The sequence below is a fragment of the Manis javanica genome, chromosome 17 (genome assembly GCF_040802235.1).
Source record: "Manis javanica isolate MJ-LG chromosome 17, MJ_LKY, whole genome shotgun sequence".
Taxonomy (NCBI): Eukaryota; Metazoa; Chordata; class Mammalia; order Pholidota; family Manidae; genus Manis; species Manis javanica.
In genome coordinates, this window is record NC_133172.1 from 37436141 (window position 1) to 37456112 (window position 19972).

At 49.4% G+C, this 19972-nt stretch overlaps 1 protein-coding gene across 3 annotated transcripts in view; it reads left to right on the forward strand.

Moving 5' to 3' along the window:
• GNAO1 (G protein subunit alpha o1) overlaps positions 1 to 19972 on the forward strand; it is a 164003-nt gene that overhangs the window by 81208 nt on the left and 62823 nt on the right. For all 3 annotated transcript variants that reach the window (XM_017679047.3, XM_073226505.1, XM_073226506.1), the window contains exon 3: positions 4764 to 4905. In XM_017679047.3, the coding sequence (XP_017534536.1) occupies positions 4764 to 4905 (142 nt within the window). The remainder of the gene's footprint in view (positions 1 to 4763; positions 4906 to 19972) is intronic.

Sequence of the window (19972 nt, forward strand, 5' to 3'; positions counted from 1 at the left end):
AAATAAGGGAATTATTTGACTCGTGTCACTCAAAAATGTAAGTATAGGGTTGGCTTCAGGCATGGCTGGATCCAGTGGGTCAAATGATGTCCCTGGGACTTGGTTCTGCCCTCTGCCATTCACTCATGTAGACGAAGACCAATTCATCCAGAACCATTGCATGTGAGATGCCAGAGACGCCACTGACTGTTGCTAAGGTGTCCCATGCAGCCCCACTCCTGCTTCCCAAATGCTGCCCTTGTGTCCTCCAGGGCTTAGATCTGGGCTGTCATAAGAAGTCAACCCCCCCACCCCCAGCCTGCCTCTCTCCCAACCAGACACCACCTCTCCTTATCCCGCACTCCTTAGATGGATAACATAGATGGTGTTCTCATGCTCATTCTGTATGTGAAATCTCTGGACTTTCTGGAAACCTAGATTTAGGGATCCAGAGCAGAAGAAGCATCCCTACCTCTTGCATCTGCCTGGTGGTCACAAGCAGGGCCTCGAGTGTCACTTTGACACTTGCCAGCTGTGTGACCTCAAGAAGGTGGCTTACCCCTCTGAGCCTCGGCTCTCTCATCTGTAAAGAGGAGGTAATAGTTTTTATGTTGTAGGATTGTTCTGAAGAGTAAATGCATGTAAAGTATTTGGTACAAAGAATAAATCCTCAAACATTTAGCTGCTATGACTATTCTGTTTCTTTTATACCACCAATGAAGGAAATTCTATTTGGGGGATTTAGGCTTTCGAAGAGAATATTATTACTAATAGCTACCATTTATTATGTACTTACTATATGATAGGCACTTTACATTTATTCCTTGCAGATGAAGAAACCAAGGTCCAAAAGGTTGAATCCTTTACCAGGGAGGGACACACTGCAGTTCAGTGGTAGAGCTGGGGTCACCCACACCCAGCTTGCCCCTAAGCCCTAACCACTGCTCTACTCTGCCTCTCTGGAATGAGATGGGGAAGTGAAAATAAAACGACCTTAAGTGATACTTGCAAGGATATATTATTCAAATCAATGCTGGGGGCAAAAAAGATGAGAAGGAATGTGATAGGAAAGAAATACTGGAAAGGCTTGTACTGAAAAATACAGTGTTTTTCTCTGAGTGGTAGGATTCTGAATAATATTTCTTTTTGTGTTGCTCTGTATGGTCCAACTTTTTAGTGTTGAATAATACTTTGTAGTTAGAAGGGAATATAAAACACTACACTGAAAGAGGAAGTCCTATTTTAAGCTAATACAAGCTGGTTTGAACAAGTTACGGAACTAATAATGATGAATTGAGCAATTTTTTTCCTAAACTGCATCATTTCTGCAAACCTCAAGTGAAGCTTTCTTATCTTGGGCCACCCCAGGCCCCAGTCTGAGACCTTCCAGGCAATGTTCTGCCTAGTCCAGCCAGAAGATTGAGGTGTGGAAGAAAGGACTGTGTACTAGGTGACCTGGGTTCTGCTCCTGAATCTGGAGTGAACTACTAACAAGAGTAGGCCAATTACTAAATTGGTAATTGGGCTCAGTTTCATCTTCTGCCAAATGGGTATAATAAAAACCTACCTTCCTTATCTTTTTAGGTGGTGTAAACATTGCTTCTAAAGGTGATGAAAAATAATAGTCCCATCCCGTAGTGAAGGAAAATCCTATAGGCAACCAGGGGTCCAGAGAGTATTCCCAGGAGAGTGGTAAGGCCTGCTGGTCCAAAATGAAGTATGAGAAATTCATTGCGCTGGCTTCTTGGGAGAGGGTATCATGGGGACCAGCAAAAGCAGGCTGCACTTCTCAGGTCACACCAAGGTCCCAAGGAGAGGGGGGATCTGGTCATGGAGGCTGGGTAACAACTGGCTTTTTTGTATAACTTCTTATTGGTTGGGCTAGAGTTCACAGTATGTGTCTTAACATCTCCTGCTTTACTTTCAAGTGGTAATACACTATTTCATGTGAAATATAAGAATTTTTCAACACTATATTTCTCTTTTATCCCTCCCACTCTTGTGCTAGTTTTGCAAAGTTTTACTTGATGTAAGTTATAAATATCACCATACAGTTTTCCTTTTTCCTCTCTTTGCTTCATTTGAATATTTATTGTTACATCTTCAAGTTCACTTACCTTCTGTGTGTCTAATCTGCTATGAATTAGTATTTCCATAGAGTGAAATTTTTATCTCAGATACTGTATTTTCATCTCTAAATATTCATTTGGGTCTCATTTTCATGTTTTCCTTTAATTTCTTGAAGTATTTTAAATAGATGTTTTTAAAATCTTATTCGTTAATTCCATTATCTCTGTCACTTCTGTGTCTGCTGATATTGACTGAGTTTTCTTCCAGTTATGGGTCACACTTTCCTGCTTCTTTGCATATCCAGGGATTTTTTTTATTGGATGCTGGATATTACGAATATTAAATGTTTAAGTGTTGTTCTCCTTTAAAGAGTGTTGGACTGGGTTCTACCAGACACTTAAGTTACTTGTGGATCAGCCTTGATTTTTTTAGGCTTATTTTTAAGCTTTGTTGTGGCAGGTCTAAAGTAACCTAATGTAATCTAGAGCCGATTTAGCCCAACTGCTATGATATGAGCCTTCTGGAGTCTCTGGTAAATGCCGATGTGTTCAACAAGGACTCTGCACTCTGGCTGCTTGGAACTTGAGCATCTCTCAGCCTTGGCTGAGCTTTGGCAAGTGTTCAACTCATAAGGCCCCTAATCCTTCCTCTTTACCAAGCTTGTGGAGTTTCTCCCTGTTCAGCCGCAGACTCAAGCAGACCCCTATTCAAACCTCTAGAGCTTTCTCTTTCTTGTAGTTTTCTCTCTGGTACTCTGCCCTCAAATCCAAGCCATCTTAGCCTTCTTGAACTTTTATCTTTATTTCATCAACTTAATAAGACCACTGTGCTCTGCTGGGATTCTCCCTCCCTGCCCTGAAGCCAGACAGAAAGCCAAGCCAAGCCCAGGACTCACCACATCTGTTTCCCTTCTCTCTGGTGTCATAGTTCTATGCTGCCTACTCTCCAGTGTCTGAAACCACTTGTTTCCTATATCTTGTCCAATTTTCTAGTTGTTTACAGTGAGAACTAGCAATTCCTTTTGTGATGCCTCTGGGGTAGAGCACCAGTGATCCAGGCGGGGTGTACACTTCTTCAAGAGACTTGTACAAAAATGGACTTAAGGCTAATAAAACCAGTGAAAAGTCAGTAGGGTCATTCTGATCTGCTTCTTAGAAAAAGTCAGGATAAAGACTCACAACCCAGCACCAAGTCAAATTTTATAACAGGAATTACTAGTGACCATCCATTGATGAATTGATAAGTAAAATGTGGAATATTCATACAGTGGAATATAATCTGGCAGTAAAAAGTAATGGAGTACTGATATATGCTGTAACGTGTGTAAATCTTCAAAACATTGTGCTCAGTGAGAGAATAGTCACAAAAGATCATATCTTATTATTGCATTGATATGAAATGTCCAGAATAGGAACATTTATAAAAATAGAATATAGACTAGTAGGGAGGGGGTGGGGAGTGGCTGTTAATAGGGATGGAGTTTCTTTTGAGGGAGACAAAAATTTTGTAAAATTATACTGTGGTGATCATTGCGCAACCTTGCAAATATACCAAAAAATGTTGAATTGTATACTCTTTAAATGGGTGGATTGTATGATATGTGAATTATATCTCAATAAAACCATAAAAAATCAAAAAGAATTGTTAGCAATTTTCCCCTGCACTGAAGATAACGAAGGAGTGGAAAGGACCTGCAGTGAGGTGGAAAAGATGTGCCAGCTCCTATGCTGGTTTACGCACGTGTTACAAGTAGCATTCCATCTTGTACTGAAAAATGTGACCACAAGAAAGTTTACATGGTTTTTGGGACTGGGGGCTTACTAATGTTGGATGTTAGTCTTAAAATCCATTCAGTCTTTCTTAATTACTTTAACTGTAAGAGTATTCTTGCAAAGTTTTGGTTTCATCCTCACATTCTAGTAGCTTTCTCTTCTACCTGGGATCCTATCAGCAGTGAGCATTCATTGAGTCATGCCATCTGCAGAGAGGGGACATTAGGGCGTGCCTAACCTCAGCCCTGACCTCAAAGGAACCTGAGAACAGGAGAGGGAGTGTCACATGGTCACTGAGAACTATGATTTCATTTTCATGTCCCTGCTTAGAGCCACCAGAAGAAGGGTGACACAGAATCAGGTTCAAAACAGCCACGGATGGGAGAGTAGGCACACTGTCTGTGTTGACTTTCTGTTGTCAAATATGAACACTGTTCACTTTCATCTTAAGTGAGTCCTCTTACCTTCATTAAAAGCACTGTGAGTTTTCTGTGAAAGAAAAATGTTCATTTGCAGGCATCCTGCAGGGTTTTCAATAATAGACTCTTGAGTGGACATTTCAGACCCCAAGTTTTGCTTAGAAATACTAACAGCCAACATTTATTGAGTGCTTGGTGTGTGCCCCTCCTGTTCTAAGTACTTTCAGGTATTATCAACTCCTTGTTGACTGATGTTTCTTTCACTGTATATATATAGGGAATGTAAAAAGACTGCATTTCTTTTTTCCACTTCTTTTTTCAGGTAAAATCTTGAGTAATTTGAAATGTTTCCTTCAGATTTTATGGTATTAATGCAGCAGCACAGTAATTCAGCATCCAAACTAGCCCAACCCTCAGGCAGTTAAGCCAGGAGGCTGGCCGCCGGGCCTTCACGTGCCGGGGCCCTCCGTGCCGAGTGAGGGCAGCGCACTCATCAGGTGTGGTGTGTGTGGTTTTTCTCTAGGATCATCCACGAAGATGGCTTCTCTGGAGAAGATGTAAAACAGTACAAGCCTGTGGTCTACAGCAACACCATCCAGTCCCTGGCAGCCATCGTCCGGGCCATGGACACTCTGGGCATTGAATATGGTGACAAGGAGAGAAAGGTAAGCCAGAGAGCCTGTGGACACAGCGAGCAGAGGGCCTGTCCCCGTTACCCCACTGTGCCCCTCTACGATGCTAGGCTGCCTTCCAGGAAGGACAAGAGACTGTGCTGTCTAGGAGAGAGAAGGCTAGTCCCCAGCCCAGGCCGGTGTACCGGTCCTTCTGGCAAACACAGCCAAACAGGGCTTTGGTGATGGGCAAATACCCACAGCAAGGTCACCAACAAAGACAACAGCCACAGAATCCCGGTGAGGGCTGGGGGGTCATAGGTGAGAAAGGGTTGGGACTCTTCTGAGCTGGGACCTCCCAGCCTATACCAGTACCTGGCCTTGGGCAGTTAACGTGAACAGAAAAAGTATTTCTTAAAGCAAACAAGCCCTACCTGGTCACCACTACCCCTCCTTAGGAGAGCTTTCCTAGCCTTGCTGGGGGTTGGAAGGAGCCATCTGACTTGACCCTCCTTCCTCCTTTACACCAAAAGATGTGTGTTCTGCTGCCCCAGATGAGTCTGAGGACCTAAGAGACTCCTTCCTTTAGGAAGTCAACATCTTAGAATGGGCACCGTTTTTCAGTTGAGTTTTCAGGCATCTGATAAATGGTAAATGGAATAAGTATATCAAACCTCTCATTCACAGACATTTGCATTAACTGTAAGACTGAACTCTACACAGCTTCTCCGGCAGAGCTAAATAGAGGGGAGGGAGGGAAACAGCCTCAGATAATTCTATCCAGAAGTGGCCCTCTGTGCCCGGTGGGATTCTGAATCCCAGTGATCCTCTCCCTGTAGTGTGATGTGTGGAGAAGGGAAGCAGGTGGAGGTCTCTGAGCACCTGGGCTCCACATTGGAGTCTCTGGAAGGAGAGCATTAATCTCTGATTACTGTGTGATTCAGCTGTGCGTTTATATGCACCTCCTGTTTTGCTAAAAATCATCTCCCTCACAGAGGAGAACTATCCTCTCCTCTGGATCTGATAAATCATCTGTGACAGATAGTTTTAAATGTGAAATTCAAAATATTTTATGCACAAAAACCTAATTCCATGGGGCAGAGTCATTCCAGCTCAGGCATTGGCTCTTCCAGGTACAGGGGAATGGGGTGACTGGGAGCGTGCCCAAGGCCAGCCTGGGATGAGGAAGCCAGGCACTGGCAGGGGCCAGGGCTCCATCCGCTGCTCTGCTGCAAGGCCAAGTGAAGAAGCTGGTTCTGCAAAAGAAGCACTTTCCCCTGGGGGACGGGCTTTGACTCGGCCCCAGAGCCAGGGCCCATGGAAAGAGGAGTGCTGCCCGTTCTTCAGCCTCACTTCCCTTACGCTAAGGGCGTACTAATGTGTCAGGCCCTGTTCTGGCTGCTAGGGCTACAGGAATGAACACAGAGGGATTGGTGCCCAGGGAAACCCGACAGTCGGCAAATACCTACTCAGATCACCAGAATTAGCAAAGATGGTTACTGGGCTTCATTCATTTTCACAGTAATGGAAATCTCACAGCAGTAATACAAATAGCTATCATTTGTGGAGCACCTACTAGCTGCCAGGCACTCTGATAAGCACTTTACATATATTAACTCATTTTAATTAACTGAGGCATTAAAGCGCAGAGCAGGAAATGCCTCATCTGCTCTTTGGACATGGGACAGGCCACAGGCCTTTGGTGTCTCAGTGCCCCTTTTGGCTGAAGAAAGAGCACGGTGCCTGAATCTCAGTTAACCAGATGACAGACACAGTACAAAAGGCTCCTGTGTCCATAGCAGACACACACACACGCATCCATCCACAGCCTGTGAGATCTTGCAAGAGGATGTGTGTGTGTGTGTGTGTGTGTGTGTGTGTGTGTGTGTGTGTGTGTGTGTGTGTGTGTGTGTGTGTATGTTCAACACCATGCCCACCTCCTAGCCAATTTTCCTTCCCAAAAAACCCTGCCCTGATTATAACCCAACAAAGTCAGTATGACTTTGGAATGCTTTCCTTCTTCCATTTTGGAAAACATTCATTGTTCCTGTGGGATATTTCCCCCCATTTTATTACCCTCTATGGAGAGATGATTGCTAGGAATATGATGTATTAAGAACTATATGGTGGGGCCCCTGGGTGCTCTGTGGCTGTGTCTCCTCTGTGGGTTGGTGGCCAAGACAGCCCTCAAGCAGGAGGTGAGGAGAGGCTCCAATGGAAAGGGAGACTGACAGCAGAGTGGGGGCTCCCTGGAGGGACCACTGGACTTGGTAGAGGTTGAGCCCAGCCCTGCCATGGCAGGTGACACTGTGGCACACACCAGACCCATCCCCATGGCAGCACAGTTTCCAGATATTGGGCACCTTTTCCCTGTGGTTTCACCTCCAAGGAGCAGGAAGGGACAGTTGGCCCATGATTCAGGCCATGGTGAGCCAGGCAGCTGGAGAAGGAATTTCCTGGGAGCAGGCTGGCACGGATTTGCAGTCGGGGCAGCTAGACACAGGGACCCCTCTACATCAGTCTGGGCAGAGAGGGAGGGCAGCTACTTCAGAATTGGGTAGCCAGGGAAGGTTTTCCTGAACCTAGAGGGGACATTTGTGATGAAACTTGACCATGGGAAGGAGCCAGCCGTGGGAGGAGGCGAGGACAGAGGCTCCAAGCAAGCACCAAGGCCCAAAAGGAGGAGTTAGCCCACTGTGTGGGAAGAGCGAAAGCTTCTGTTCAGCCTGAACTGCACCCTGGGGGAGGGGTGGGGCCCTGGGCCATTGGACTCCCCCCAGTTAGGTCTCCCTGCAGCCAGCCAATTGGTGCCCAGATGCCCCGACCCCCAGAACTGGGTCCCCAAACTCTTTCGTCTCTCAGACCCCCAGGGGCTTCCTACCTTGATCTGTTGTTTGGTTATTAGGAGAACTGCGCCATTCAGAGCAGACCCAGTTTGATATTTTCATATCTAAACATCCTTGGCTTCCCCACCTCTGCCATCCTACCCCTACCCATCATGGGGTATTTGGAGGAAGACAGTCCCACACCCAGCTTCTGCTCTGGCCAGCCATCTCTGCCTCTCCATACAGAGAAGCATCTAGAACCTTTCTTGCTATACCTCATTAGAATAGGTGTCCCTGACTTCTCCTGGAAGCTGGCTCACCACCTACCCTGTTCCCACAGAGAAGGGATTACTGACTGGCATATCCCTCAGCCTCTCTATTGTGTAGACTCAACCCAAGCCTGAAAGAACCTCCACATGGGGCAAACCACAGGGACCCCTTTACATCAGCCTGGGACTTCCACACCTTCTCTTCCTCCTGGAACGGCCCCCACCCCAACACCCACCTCTGTTCAGTGAGGATCCACTTATCTTTGGGTCACCTCCTCACCCCAACAACCAGCACAGTGCTCAGCACATAATAGGTATTTATAAAACATCCCTTGAGTGGAATGACATGTCTAACTTTCTCAGTTTTCAGAGAAAAAAGGAATGTATGTGTAATTTCATCACTGAATGAACAGATGTTGACTGCGTAACAAGTTCATGTGTAGGCTTTGTGCGTAGCCTGGTGCAAAGAATCAGAGGTATGTGAGATGGGGCTTTTAAGGAGACAGTCATCTCTAGGGAAGACAGGGCTCACAGGCTGAATGAGTGTGGCCACTCCACAAGGTGGTCAAGGAGAGCTTCTTAGAGGACGTAGTGGCCGGAACTGGCCTTGAACCTGGGGTGTGGCTTAACAGGAGTAGACCTGGCTGAGGAAAGGGACTTGAAGCAGGAAAAACATGAGTAAAGGCAGTGGCTTGGTGGTACCCAAAGGAGAGCTGATCGACAGAGGAGGCCAGTGAGCAGAGCAGAGTTAGGAGATGACAAGGTGTGGGAAAGTTGGAAGACACAGTCAGGTCCAGCTTGGGTGGGCCTCGGGAAGTGTGCCAAGGAGTTTGGGTTTTATCTTGTTGGCAGTAGGCTGCTGTTGATAAATTCTGAGCTGGAGAGGTATGGGATGAAAATGAGTTTTAGGAAATCACCATGGTGGCATGTGCAGGGTGGACTAGTAGTGGGGAGAGACTGCAGGTGGGGAGGCAGGTTAGGAAGCTACAGTAATGGACGCAGACATGTGCGGGTCTCCATGTGGGTGGGAAGGGAAGGGCAGCAGAGTACCATGTAGTGATGAAAGAATTCGAATGGTGCCTGGTGATCCGGTGGCTGGTGGGGCGCTAGGATCAAGATCTGGAAACTGGATGGCTGGGAAGAAGGTGAAACCTCTGGCAGAAAGTCAGGAGACACGGGTGGGCTGGACCAATGCAGTGAGTCCCTGACAAGCAGAAGGATCAGAGAACTGAAGCTCCAGAAATTAAAGCTGATGATAACAGTGGCTTTCGATTTTTATGTTCCAGGGCCTGTTTTCAACAATTCACATTCATCAAATTATTTAATCCTCCCAACTACCTGTGCAGTAGGTGCTATTATTATCCCCATTTTATAAGTGAAGAAAATGAGGCACAGAGAGGCTAGGTGACTTGCCCAAAGTACAGTACCAAATGCATGTGTGTATGATATAGATAGGTAGCCCTGATGAAGCTGTAATCCATGTGGGTCAGGTGCAGAGCGGAGTCCCATTTAAATAAGCACAGGACAATCAAGCAAACAAATCTTTAAAAGAATCCCATTCTTTATTCCAAGTCCCTCCAAAAATGTGGAAAGGAACCCTAAGGATAACTCCCACTGCTTTGCTCATGTATGCCCTCTGTCGTCCTGTCTGTCCCAGCTCCACTCTGTTGAGCTGCAGTTTCCAGCTGACGGTCTGTCTACCCCAGCCTGGAAGGCTCTCCCTCTCCTGCTCTCTCTCCTCTCTTCCCTACCTTTCCCCTGCCTCTTTCTTCCTTCCTCTTCTCTGCCTGTAAAGGGTTCCCTCTCCTCTACCTCACTCCCTTTTTCCCTCTCTTCCTAGGTTTCTCTCTATCCCTATCTCGCTTTCCCTCCCTCCCTCCCCCGTCACCACCCAGCTCATTACCATGTAAATTGTCTGAACCTTTGGAGCGGAGCTTCTGCCTGTCCTCCTTCCTCCTGCCTCAGCCCAGGGCCTGCATCTGCATCGCAAAAGCAGAGAAACATGTCCCGCAGAACTGGCCTAAAATGAGACACTGAAGAAAGGATGGAGAACTGGACAATCACAGAATTAGAAGGTTCACTTGGACCTGTGCAGGGATGGGGAAAGTCTGTGAACAACCCCATGCTAATAAATTTCATCTCACACATGTATATGTAACATACAAAAAATGTATGTATGTGCACATACATGTATATTTGCACATGTAAAATATATTGTAAACTAATGGGATAGTAGCAAAGAAATAATGCCATGAACTTGTCTGAGGCTTTATTCAGATGAAAATACCCTCATTTTCATTTGTGCACCATCTGTGCACATGCTTATTTTTCTCACTAAATTAGAAACTTCCTTGAGGACAGAATGTAGGTCGTGTTCATCAAGTACAATGACTGACACAAATGTATTGGATGCTGTGTTCAAATCCCAGCTGTACCACCAACTGTATGGTCCTGGGAAAGTTATTTAAGCTCCTCAACCCTCAGTATTTGTGTCTGTGAAATGGGCATAATCTTAATACCTTCTTTGTTAATCTGCTGTAAGATGAAATGAGAGAACACATGTAAAGTGCTTAGGATAGCATCTGACACATACAAAGTTCCCAGCACATACTGTATTGTATTTTTGTTTTTGTTTTAAAATTATGATTATTGATAAAATCATAAATTTTCCTCACAGCAATCTAGTGAAGAATGAGTACAGTTTTTTTTTCTGAATTTTTCAGCTTAGAAACAGAGGCACAGGAACTTAATTGGCTGCCCAGGGTCACTGACCTAAAGAGAACTAAGGTTGGTGCTGGCTGGATCTGCTGCCCAGTGGTCTTCAGTCCACCAAGGGGCTTCATTAGAACCGTCCCCCCTAGGGATAATGGCGACTCTTGGGGGAGGCAGAATCGAGTTTCCCTCTTAGTTTGCACAGTGTCATTGGATCTCCTCTGATAAAAAGGATCTTGACCTTTAAGTTGCATAGTGGAGCTCAGAACCCTATCTGTTTTTAAATCAGGGAAACATTGTGGTGCGGTCTCCACTTTGCAGTACAGTTCACCCGTGGTTTGTGTGAATACTGAAACAGACAAAAACAAGGCTGCTCTCTGGCCCGTGTCTGCCTGAGGTCCCGGGGACCTGGATAAAACCTCAGTGGCAGTTGTCAGATCTGATGGGATCTGGGGGAGGTGACAGATGAAGGCCTCATGCTCCCATGCCCAAATCAGAGGCCAGGAAGAGGCTTCCGCTGGGCAGTATCACGTATACCTGCCCGGTGCTGGGCACTGAGGCCCTCCTTCTGTACCAGGCCCTGCTCTGACCCTTTCTCTGCCCAGATTAACAGAGCTTGAACTCCTCCATTCAAGACCATCTAATTCTGCTGCTCCATTTTGCAGGTGGGGCAAAATAGTCCCCATCCAACCCAAACAGGAAAGGTACTTACTCAAGGGATAATGTAGCAGACGTAGGATTAGAACTTAGGTTTTGTGAATCACTGTTCAGTTATCTGTCCATCTCATCAGGCTGCCTCAAATCACCCAGCCAATGTGGGGTCCGTTTTCTTTCATTCCGTTGGCCAGTTAGTCATTCCAGAAATACTTATTGAGCACTCTGTTCCTGGCAGACCATGCATAGCATGGCAGCATTAGCTACAAAGATGTGACGATGTAGTGACTCCCAAGCTTGGGGGGGTAAAGCCCTGCCATAAGAAGCCCAAGCCCTGGCCACTGGTACCCTGGCTCAGGTAGCGGCACCAGTCTCGTTCATCTGCACGTTCCCCCGACTGTCTGCAGGTGTGCACCTTCTCGGCCGAGTGCTGGGCTAGGTGCTAGGGATAAGCCTGTGAGGACAGACACAGTTGCTGCCCTCAACAGATGTGTCCGTGGAGGAGGGGACGAAAGGCTTCTGTGCATGCCTTCTTGATCTTGACGGCTAGAGCAGGGTGCCTGGAGCACTCGTCCATGCAGACATTCACGTCATGGTGGGTGAGATTCAGTCCCTGTCCCCAAGGAGCCCAGGCAAGGAGGGCAGATGCTTCAGCATGCCTCACTTTCATGAAAGTGCAGGGATGGGAGCCCTGAGGTAGGTGATGATGATGAAGATAATAACAGCGACCTACCTCAACGGGTCCTCTGAGGATTAAATGACTCACTAAGTTACAGGCTCTTCGAGCAGGGTCTGGCACACAGTAGGTGCTCAGGGAAGGTTAGCTCGTATTAGCAGTGTGTGCTTTGAAGGGAAGGAGGGAGGCAAACCCTCTGGGCAGAGCTAAATAAAGGTAGTGCAGGGGCCGAGCTCGCAGTAGGGGCTCTGCTCTTGCTTGGGTTCTCTCCTGCTGTCAGCTGTCCGTCCTAGAGAAACAGTGGGAAAGCCGAACAGGCTTGAATGATTCTTGCATGATTGGCATTTGATGACAAGATCTGATGAGGGGAAGGTGGGGGTATTCCTCAGCTGAGTTTTGGAGTTTACCGAGAACTAAGCAGAAAATGTTTTTCTGAATCTTGTAAAATGCTGAGCCCCTCGTGGTAAGCCAGGTGTTGAGAACATGCCGGGTGCTCCCTTGTTGATGGAGAGTCACACTGGGCTTCTGGGTCCTTGGCATGGACTTGAGGGGTTGGCATCCAGGCCCAGAGATGAAAAACATTCCTTCAGGAGGCTGGGCTGAATGTGCTACACCAGGACCTGAGGAAGTCACTTTCTGGACTAAATCACTGGAAAAATAATTCACTAGGACAAGGCCCAGCCCTTCCTCCCTGAGGCCTTTGCTCCAGACGCACCAGGCCAAGTCAAACAGACTCCCTGACCTTCTTCTTTAAGAAGCAGGGGGAGATGCCCTTATGGTTGTGGAGGGAGCCCACAGGTGAGATTTCAGGTAGCCATGGTCTTAACTGCAAACAAGCAAGTCACATAGCTCCTCCGAGTTTCTGTGTAAGTTAGGGTGTATTTGGCTGCAAGTAAAAATCACCCAAGCAACAGTATCCTCAACAGTAAGGGCAGCCGCCATTCCCTGGCTAGGGAGTCCTAAGAGTCGGCAGTCCGAGCGCTGCTCCTGCAGCTGTGCAGCGTCGGGGCCTGGGCAGCATGTCGATGGCTTTCAGGTGACCTTGGTTCCAAGGTGGCAGGGAACACAGTCCCCCACAAGGAGTCCCAAGGCAGGAAGAGGATGCAGGCCAGCCCAACTTGTCTGCATTGCCCTAGCAGCAAGGGGGCTGAAGAAAGCAAAACTGGCTTTTTTGCCACTCTAGTAGGACACACAGGCAAGGAAGAGGGAGTCTGGGGGAGTGCCCTGCCACCCTCCCTGAGAATCAGGTAGGAACACGAAGGTGGCTGAGGCAGCGGAAGCCCTGTCTGAAGGCGGGAGTGGCAGTAGGTGCTGGCGGACGGTTCTCCTGAGTGGACCGCTTTTCCAGGCTGTGGCAGAGGTGGATCCTAGTTTCTCTCCAGGTTTTGCCTTTATTTTCTGACTGTCTTTGCAGGCTGATAACAAAAATACCACAGACTGGTGACTTAAGCAACAGACTTCTAATTCTCACAGTCGTGGAGGCTGGGAAGTCCCAGATCAAGGTGCCAGCAGATCACGTGTCTGGTGAGGGCTTGCTTCCTGGTTTGCAGACAGCTGTCTTCTTGCTGTGTCCCTCACATGGCAGAAGGGACAAGGGAGCCCTCTGCGGTCTCTTTTAGAAGGGCACTAGCCTCTCAGCTCCCCCTTCTAATACCATTACACTGGGGATTAGGTTTCAGCATATGAAACGTTGGGCAGAGACACAAACACTCGGTCCATAGCACCCATGTAGGCTCAGAAACTAAAATGTCATCCTAAGTGGCACCAGAGACAAGACAACAGCTGGGGGCAGGCGATCCTGGCAGCACAAAGCAAAAGGTGAAAGTCTCTGGGAAGAGGGTCCATCCAGGTGACCCCAGCAGGGCATGCCCAGCCTGACGCCTGCAGCCTCAGCCTCAGCCTCCAGCCTAGCCTCTCTGGCCCCACTGGTCCCTGTCAAGGCCCGGCCAGCCACCTGGCCTTTCTAGACTTCCCTTCTGTATTGTGCTGAGTGGAGTAGGGGTGTGAGGCTGGGCCACCACTGGTCTTTGCTTGTTCGTTGCTTGTAGAAAGGAACATGGAATTTTTAAAAGAAATGGAGGAATTTAAATGGAGGACTCCAAGGAACAAAAGATGAAAACCACCGGCAATGGTGCCTCGCACTTGGGTGCTCTCTCTTTCTCTCTCTCACTGGCTCACATTCCCTCCTCCTTTCCTCTAAGCCCTTAATTACTCTGATCTGAGGGCAGGAAAATGTTACAACTATGAATTTAAATATTCCGTAACATCAGGACTGAGGGGTTCCCCACATTACAGTCCTTCCCTCTGCCTTCTCCACCCCTTCCTCTGCCTGGCAGCACCAGTTGGGGAGCTGAGAGCCTCCTCTTTGGAGCGAGAACTCTGGGGAAACATCCTTTGGGCTCAAAGTGTTTGTTTTAAGGTGGCAAATGGGCTCAAGGAGACCTCCCAGCCTTACAAGATACAGAGAACAGCTAAGAGAAGGCTGCCTGGCCAATGCCATTTCTTGAGGCTCCCAGCATATTGAAAAATATAGAATTCCCAGAACAAGTTCACAAATTTGTGGTGTATTTTAAATGTGTAGACTGAATAAATCAATACCTTGCACCCACCACAAAAGCACGGCTGTATAGTTGTGTAACCTAAAAAGTAGTCACAGAATTTATAAAATACTAATTCACTGTACAGTGCCAGGTGTGTGGTCCTATAGTGGGATACAGGTTAAAGCTGTGTGGTAAGTGCTGTTGCCTTTCTCTCTCTGACTATGAACTCACTTGGTCCAAGCCCCAAATTTGAGCCCTTTGTGAATGTGAGGTCTCTTCCTGGTAACCCAACACACGCCTGGGGACCAACAAGCTGCACTTTGGCTCACTGGGGGTGTCAGGGACTGAGAAAGGGGTTAGGTTCACTTTCTCAGTTAGGGGGAGGCAGCAGACCATGTGGGTGAGACTGAGGCACAGATAGGGAAGGGGTGGCCAAGGTGGCCTTTGGGTGTCTCCGCAGCTCAGAGGCCACGCTCTGTGTGTGCTGGGCTGGGGAGCAAGTAATGCCACACCTGTGGGGAAGGGATGGCTTTCCTGGGAAAACCAGGACCCGTGAGCCCCTCCCACAATCACACACACATTCATCTTCTGCCGTACTCTGTTTCCTGCCATCTCATCTTTGTTTGCAAGGCAACCTGCAGGGGTCTTGTATCACTGCCAGAGATCCCTCTCTGGGTAAGTTAGAGCACTTTTGATGGCAAGTATAGAAGCCACAGTCCAACTGGCTTATGAAAAAACTGACTCGCCCAGTGATAGGCAGTGTGGAGGCAGAGCTCATAGTGCAGGTGAGGCTGGATTCAGCAGCTCGGACGATGCCCCTGGCTTCTCTGTGCCATTGTGTGGCTTCACCAGAGACTCCACACAATCTTTCCCTCCCTTGCAAGACAACAGCTTCAGCTCCCCCTGACCCATGAGCACCCCAGCACATATGAGCATGAGGGGCCCTGTGCAGCCTCTTCTCTGAGCAGCCTCCCGAGTCCTGGGAGTCCCTCTCTCTTGTTGGCCCTCTTGACCACATGACCATCGCTGAACCAGTCACTGTGACCAGAGTTCCACAGGGGTAGAGCCAGGCTTTGGAGCCAAAAAGACATAACCTTGAACCCTGGCCCTGCTTTTCACCAGCACTGGACTTCAGGCTAGGCACGTGGCCCACTCAACCTCAGCTTCCTCTGCTGGAAAGTGAAGGTAATCATAATATGCCTACTCACAGGTTGTTATGGTGAGAAGAAGTAACACATGTTGAGAGCTCGGCAAAGTTCCTGGCACTTGGTAAGTACTCACTGAACAGCCACTCTTTTCATCCTTACGGCCTGTTTAGTGAAGAGCCAGGACTAGAAGCCTGGATATAGCAGTTGTAACACTGGATGAAGAGTTCGTACCCAGGCCTCTGAACTCCTGCAGGTCAAAGAGGTGACCTCATCCCCTCCCCAAAATTGCCTGTTGGTTCTGGTCCCGGTTCTAGTCTGATCTCAGGCTTGGGGGCAGAGTGTCCCTCCACCCCTGACCCTCTTGCGGGCTTTGCAGAAGGGGAGCTAAGAAGGGCTACTCCTGGGCTAGGGCCCAGCAAGGCTTGAGGCGCCAAAAAAATAGAGTCAGGGAGAAAAGAGGCAAGACCCCAGAGAGGAAGAGAGAGGCAGACATCACTGAGTACCAGTCACCTGGGGAACTCTTGGGACAGTTCTTCATAAGCAGGAAGGGTTACCCACTGGGTGTCCCAGCGTCAGTGGGGTGCCCAGCATAGTTCCTGCCACAGAACAGGTGCTCCTTAGATGGCAGCTGCTTTCTTCATTTTCCCTAGGGCTTCCCATGGCTCTGTGAATGCCATCCCATGGAAAAGCCCTCCCCAGCTCCTGCCTTGAAAGTGTCTTCTCCCCCTCCTGAGTGCCCATAATCTTTCTTGCTCACTCACTCATTGATTCATTTGAGAAATGTGTTGTGGCCTTGTATACACTAGCAGTGTGCCAAGCCCTGAGCACACAGGTGAACAAAAACTAGAGTGGTACTACTCTCCCCAAGCTTAGTCAGGGAGAAAATGGGCACCCCACAGTGACTCCTGAGAGCTGTGAATGTCCTGATAGCAGGCCTGGCCTGGCTTGTGCTGAGGATGAGGCATGTGACCAAGAGCAGAAGGGACTGGCAGGAGTGAAGCAAAGGAGAACAGGAGAGAAGGCCAGAATGTTGCAGGCAGGTAGAACAGCATGTGCAAAGGCTCTGAGGTGAGGCATCCCCACCAAGTGGGGACAAAGGCCAGTATGACTGGGGCCCAAAAAGGGACAATAGATGAGGCTAAAGAAGGGAGCCAGGGGCCACCCACCTGAGAAGAGCTTCTTGGCCATGCAAGGAATTTTGGCTTTGGTCCTAGCTCAACAAGCCACTGAAGGTTTTAAGCAAGGCCAAGAAAGGCTTGTGTCTGAAGGGGCTCACAGTGGCTGCTGGGTGGAGGACAGAGAGGTGGGCAGCAAGAATGGCAGTGGGGAGAGGAGCTGAGGGGCCACTGAAGGCATTTGCAGATTGAGGGGGACAGTCTGTCCCAAGAGGGAACTGGCCTTGTTCTGGGTCTGCCCACTGTCCACCTGACTTGGAAGCCCAGGGCAGCTGCCACATCACCCTCCCCAGACCGTGAGCTCCTCCAGGCACACAGCTGGGCCCAGAGCCTGCTGAACCCTGCCAGTGTGTGTAGGGTGAGTGGATGGAGGCTGCTCCTACCCCCAGCAGCTTCACTGATGCAGGGACAGCCCTGGCTGCCCTAGTTCCCTGCTCAGGGAGTCCTCAGGGGGTACCTCCTCCAGGTGTGTGCACCCAGAAAGTTGCTGCCTCCGCCCTAGCTCCAGATTTCAGCCCCTTCTGGGTGTTCTGGCCTCTACAACCTCAGCCCCTCCCCTTGGCCTCAGTTTCCTCATCAGTAAAATAGGGATAATTCTATAATTATGATGATCAAATAACCATGGACAGGGAGCCCTTAATGCAACGTGCTTCTCCAAACACAGCATAAACACATTACTACCACTGATGCCCACAGACCCTGTCTGGCTCAGACAGCCAGCTCTTACCACCTAGTACAAGTGCTAGCAGGCCAGCTTTCTCGCCTTCCTCTCTTGCAAGGCAGCCCAAGAGCAGCTGACAGCTTCTTGAAGAGACACAGATTAGGAGCCTGTGCACAACCAGATGCCCCTCTCCAAATATCTCTGGTCTGAGGCCCACGGGGCACAGTCCTGAAATAGTTCCCTGCCAAATTAGGTCCAGCTTTTCCAGCTCTGCGGGTGCCCTCCTCCTTCTTTCCCAGCCCTCTGTCTTCCTTCCTTCCTCCTTCCTGCCACACTTCCCTGCTTGGTGCCCGCACCAGCTGGTTCCCCTGATGACACCAGCCAAGGAGAGAGAGGAGCTCTCCTGGCCCAGGGCGGCCCTTGGGCCATAGCCTTGCAGGCCAGGGAGCCTGCTCAGGGCTCCACTGCTGCTCTCAGGCCTGCTGTTTGCACCTGAGTGGTGAAGCCCCTTGACTCCCAGATACTGCCCTCCCTGGGACCACGTCCAGGAGTTCCACTCTGCAGCAAGAAGCCTGTCACTAAAGTCACTAAGGTCTCTGCCTCTAGTCTCTTCCCATGGAGAACAACTGCATGTCCTTGAAGTGAAACTCAGTGTGTGTGGTGGGGCAAAGAGCTCAGGCTTAGGCGTCAGACAGGTACACCGTAAAAGTAGATCCCCCTTTTTCAGCTTTATGACCCCAGGCAAGTTCCTTATCTACCCTAAACCTTAGTTTCCTCATTGGTGAAATGGAAAGAGCACCAATGTATTTCCTTCAGACTACAGCCTTACCTGCTGTAACAAAGACCTCCTGAAAACCAGTGACATAAATATGGTAGGAATGCATTTTTCTTTTGCCTGAGCAGCCCAGTTGTGACTCAGGCCCTTCTGTCCACAACTGAGTTGCTCTGTCACACTAAGTGTCACCACTTGCATTTCAGGCCTGACAGGCTGCCCCAGCTACCGCTTCCAGCCAGCAGGAAGGGGAGAAAAGGAGGGGGGTTGGATTGTAGGCAGCCTTGAGTGTCAGGCCAAGGAGTGTAGATTCTCCATGGCACAGGCCAAGTGTCCGCGTTGTGGGGAGAGCTCACCACAGCAGCATTCCCCAAGACCGCTGTGGTGGGCAGGAGGGTCGCACATCTCCCACTGGAACCTGGTGCACCATGTCTGTTTGCTTCAGATTTACTTTTTGTCCAAGGCCCAGTGGTTCTCCCTGTTCTGCTGGGGCAGACCGGCCTGTGACTAGGAGTGAAGTACAGAGATTGGGCCGGTGACCTCGTTTTGCCACCGTGAATGCAAGTGGGTTCCCGGGTTTTCCCTGTAAGACTTCTGCCCTCACTTGCAGTCCGCTTTCCCCCAGAAGTGCACAGCAGGGCTGCCCTGGTCCCTCTGTGCTTGTGGCTGGCACACTCACTGCATGCCCCACGCTGCTGTCAGTACTTCCCACATGTCAACTCCTCCCGCCCTCCTCTTGCCCCTTCGAGGGCACCCTGTTTCTTGATGGGACCCTAATACATAGATTCCATTATTGCCCCCATTCTACAGATGAAAAAATGGAAATTCAGAGGGAGGAAGTAAAAAGCCCAAGGTCATAAGGTCATACCACTGTGGGCCACGTGCAAACTCAGTCTGACCTGGAGGATGTGCTTTTAACCAATCTAATGAGGACGCAGCTTGCTCTCCATCTCAGCTCTCCCACTGGGAAAATTGCTGGGCGCCACAGTCTGGGACCAGACACTGGGCTGTGTGCATAGTAGATAAACAGCAAGTACTGGGAAACAGGGAGGGGCAACCTCAGCCAGCCCTGGACTCTGACCCCATGTCGTGGTCGTCCAGCCCACTGGCAGATGAGGCCGACTTGCTGACAGCAATAGTTCTGCCCTCTTCGCTGGCTCCTGGGGCCTTACCGGGTTCGGAGATGAGAAGGTGGGAAGACTGCTCCAAGTCACCATCCAGGGCATGCCAGGAAGCAGGCCCAGAGCACATCCTTGGGCTCCAGGTCCTAGAAATGTCCAGTCTGGGCAGGGAGAAGGGAACCAGGCCTCGGCCTGCCAGGAGGCTCTCTCCACCTGGGAGGGGTGGAGAGAAGAGCAAACCCAGCCCCACTGCCCTTACCTCAGCAGCCAGCCAGGCTGATAGGGAGGATGGCCAGAGTGGGGACCAGCCTCACCTCACTGTGACTCTGGTGTGCAGCGGGGCAGGAGCCCAGGCCGTGGGGTCTCCCAGGAGCTCAACAGGGAGGGGCTGGAGTCTGTCAGGTAAGAGTCCTTCCTGAACCAGAGGCATGTCAGACCTCAGCTCCTGGCAGAACACCAACCTTCACCGAAGAGCCAGGCTCCCAGCTGCCTGTGACCTCAGGCAGGTCCCTTATCCTACACATGGCCTCTAAGATCTCCCCTCCAGTCCCCCATTTCAGCTTTATAA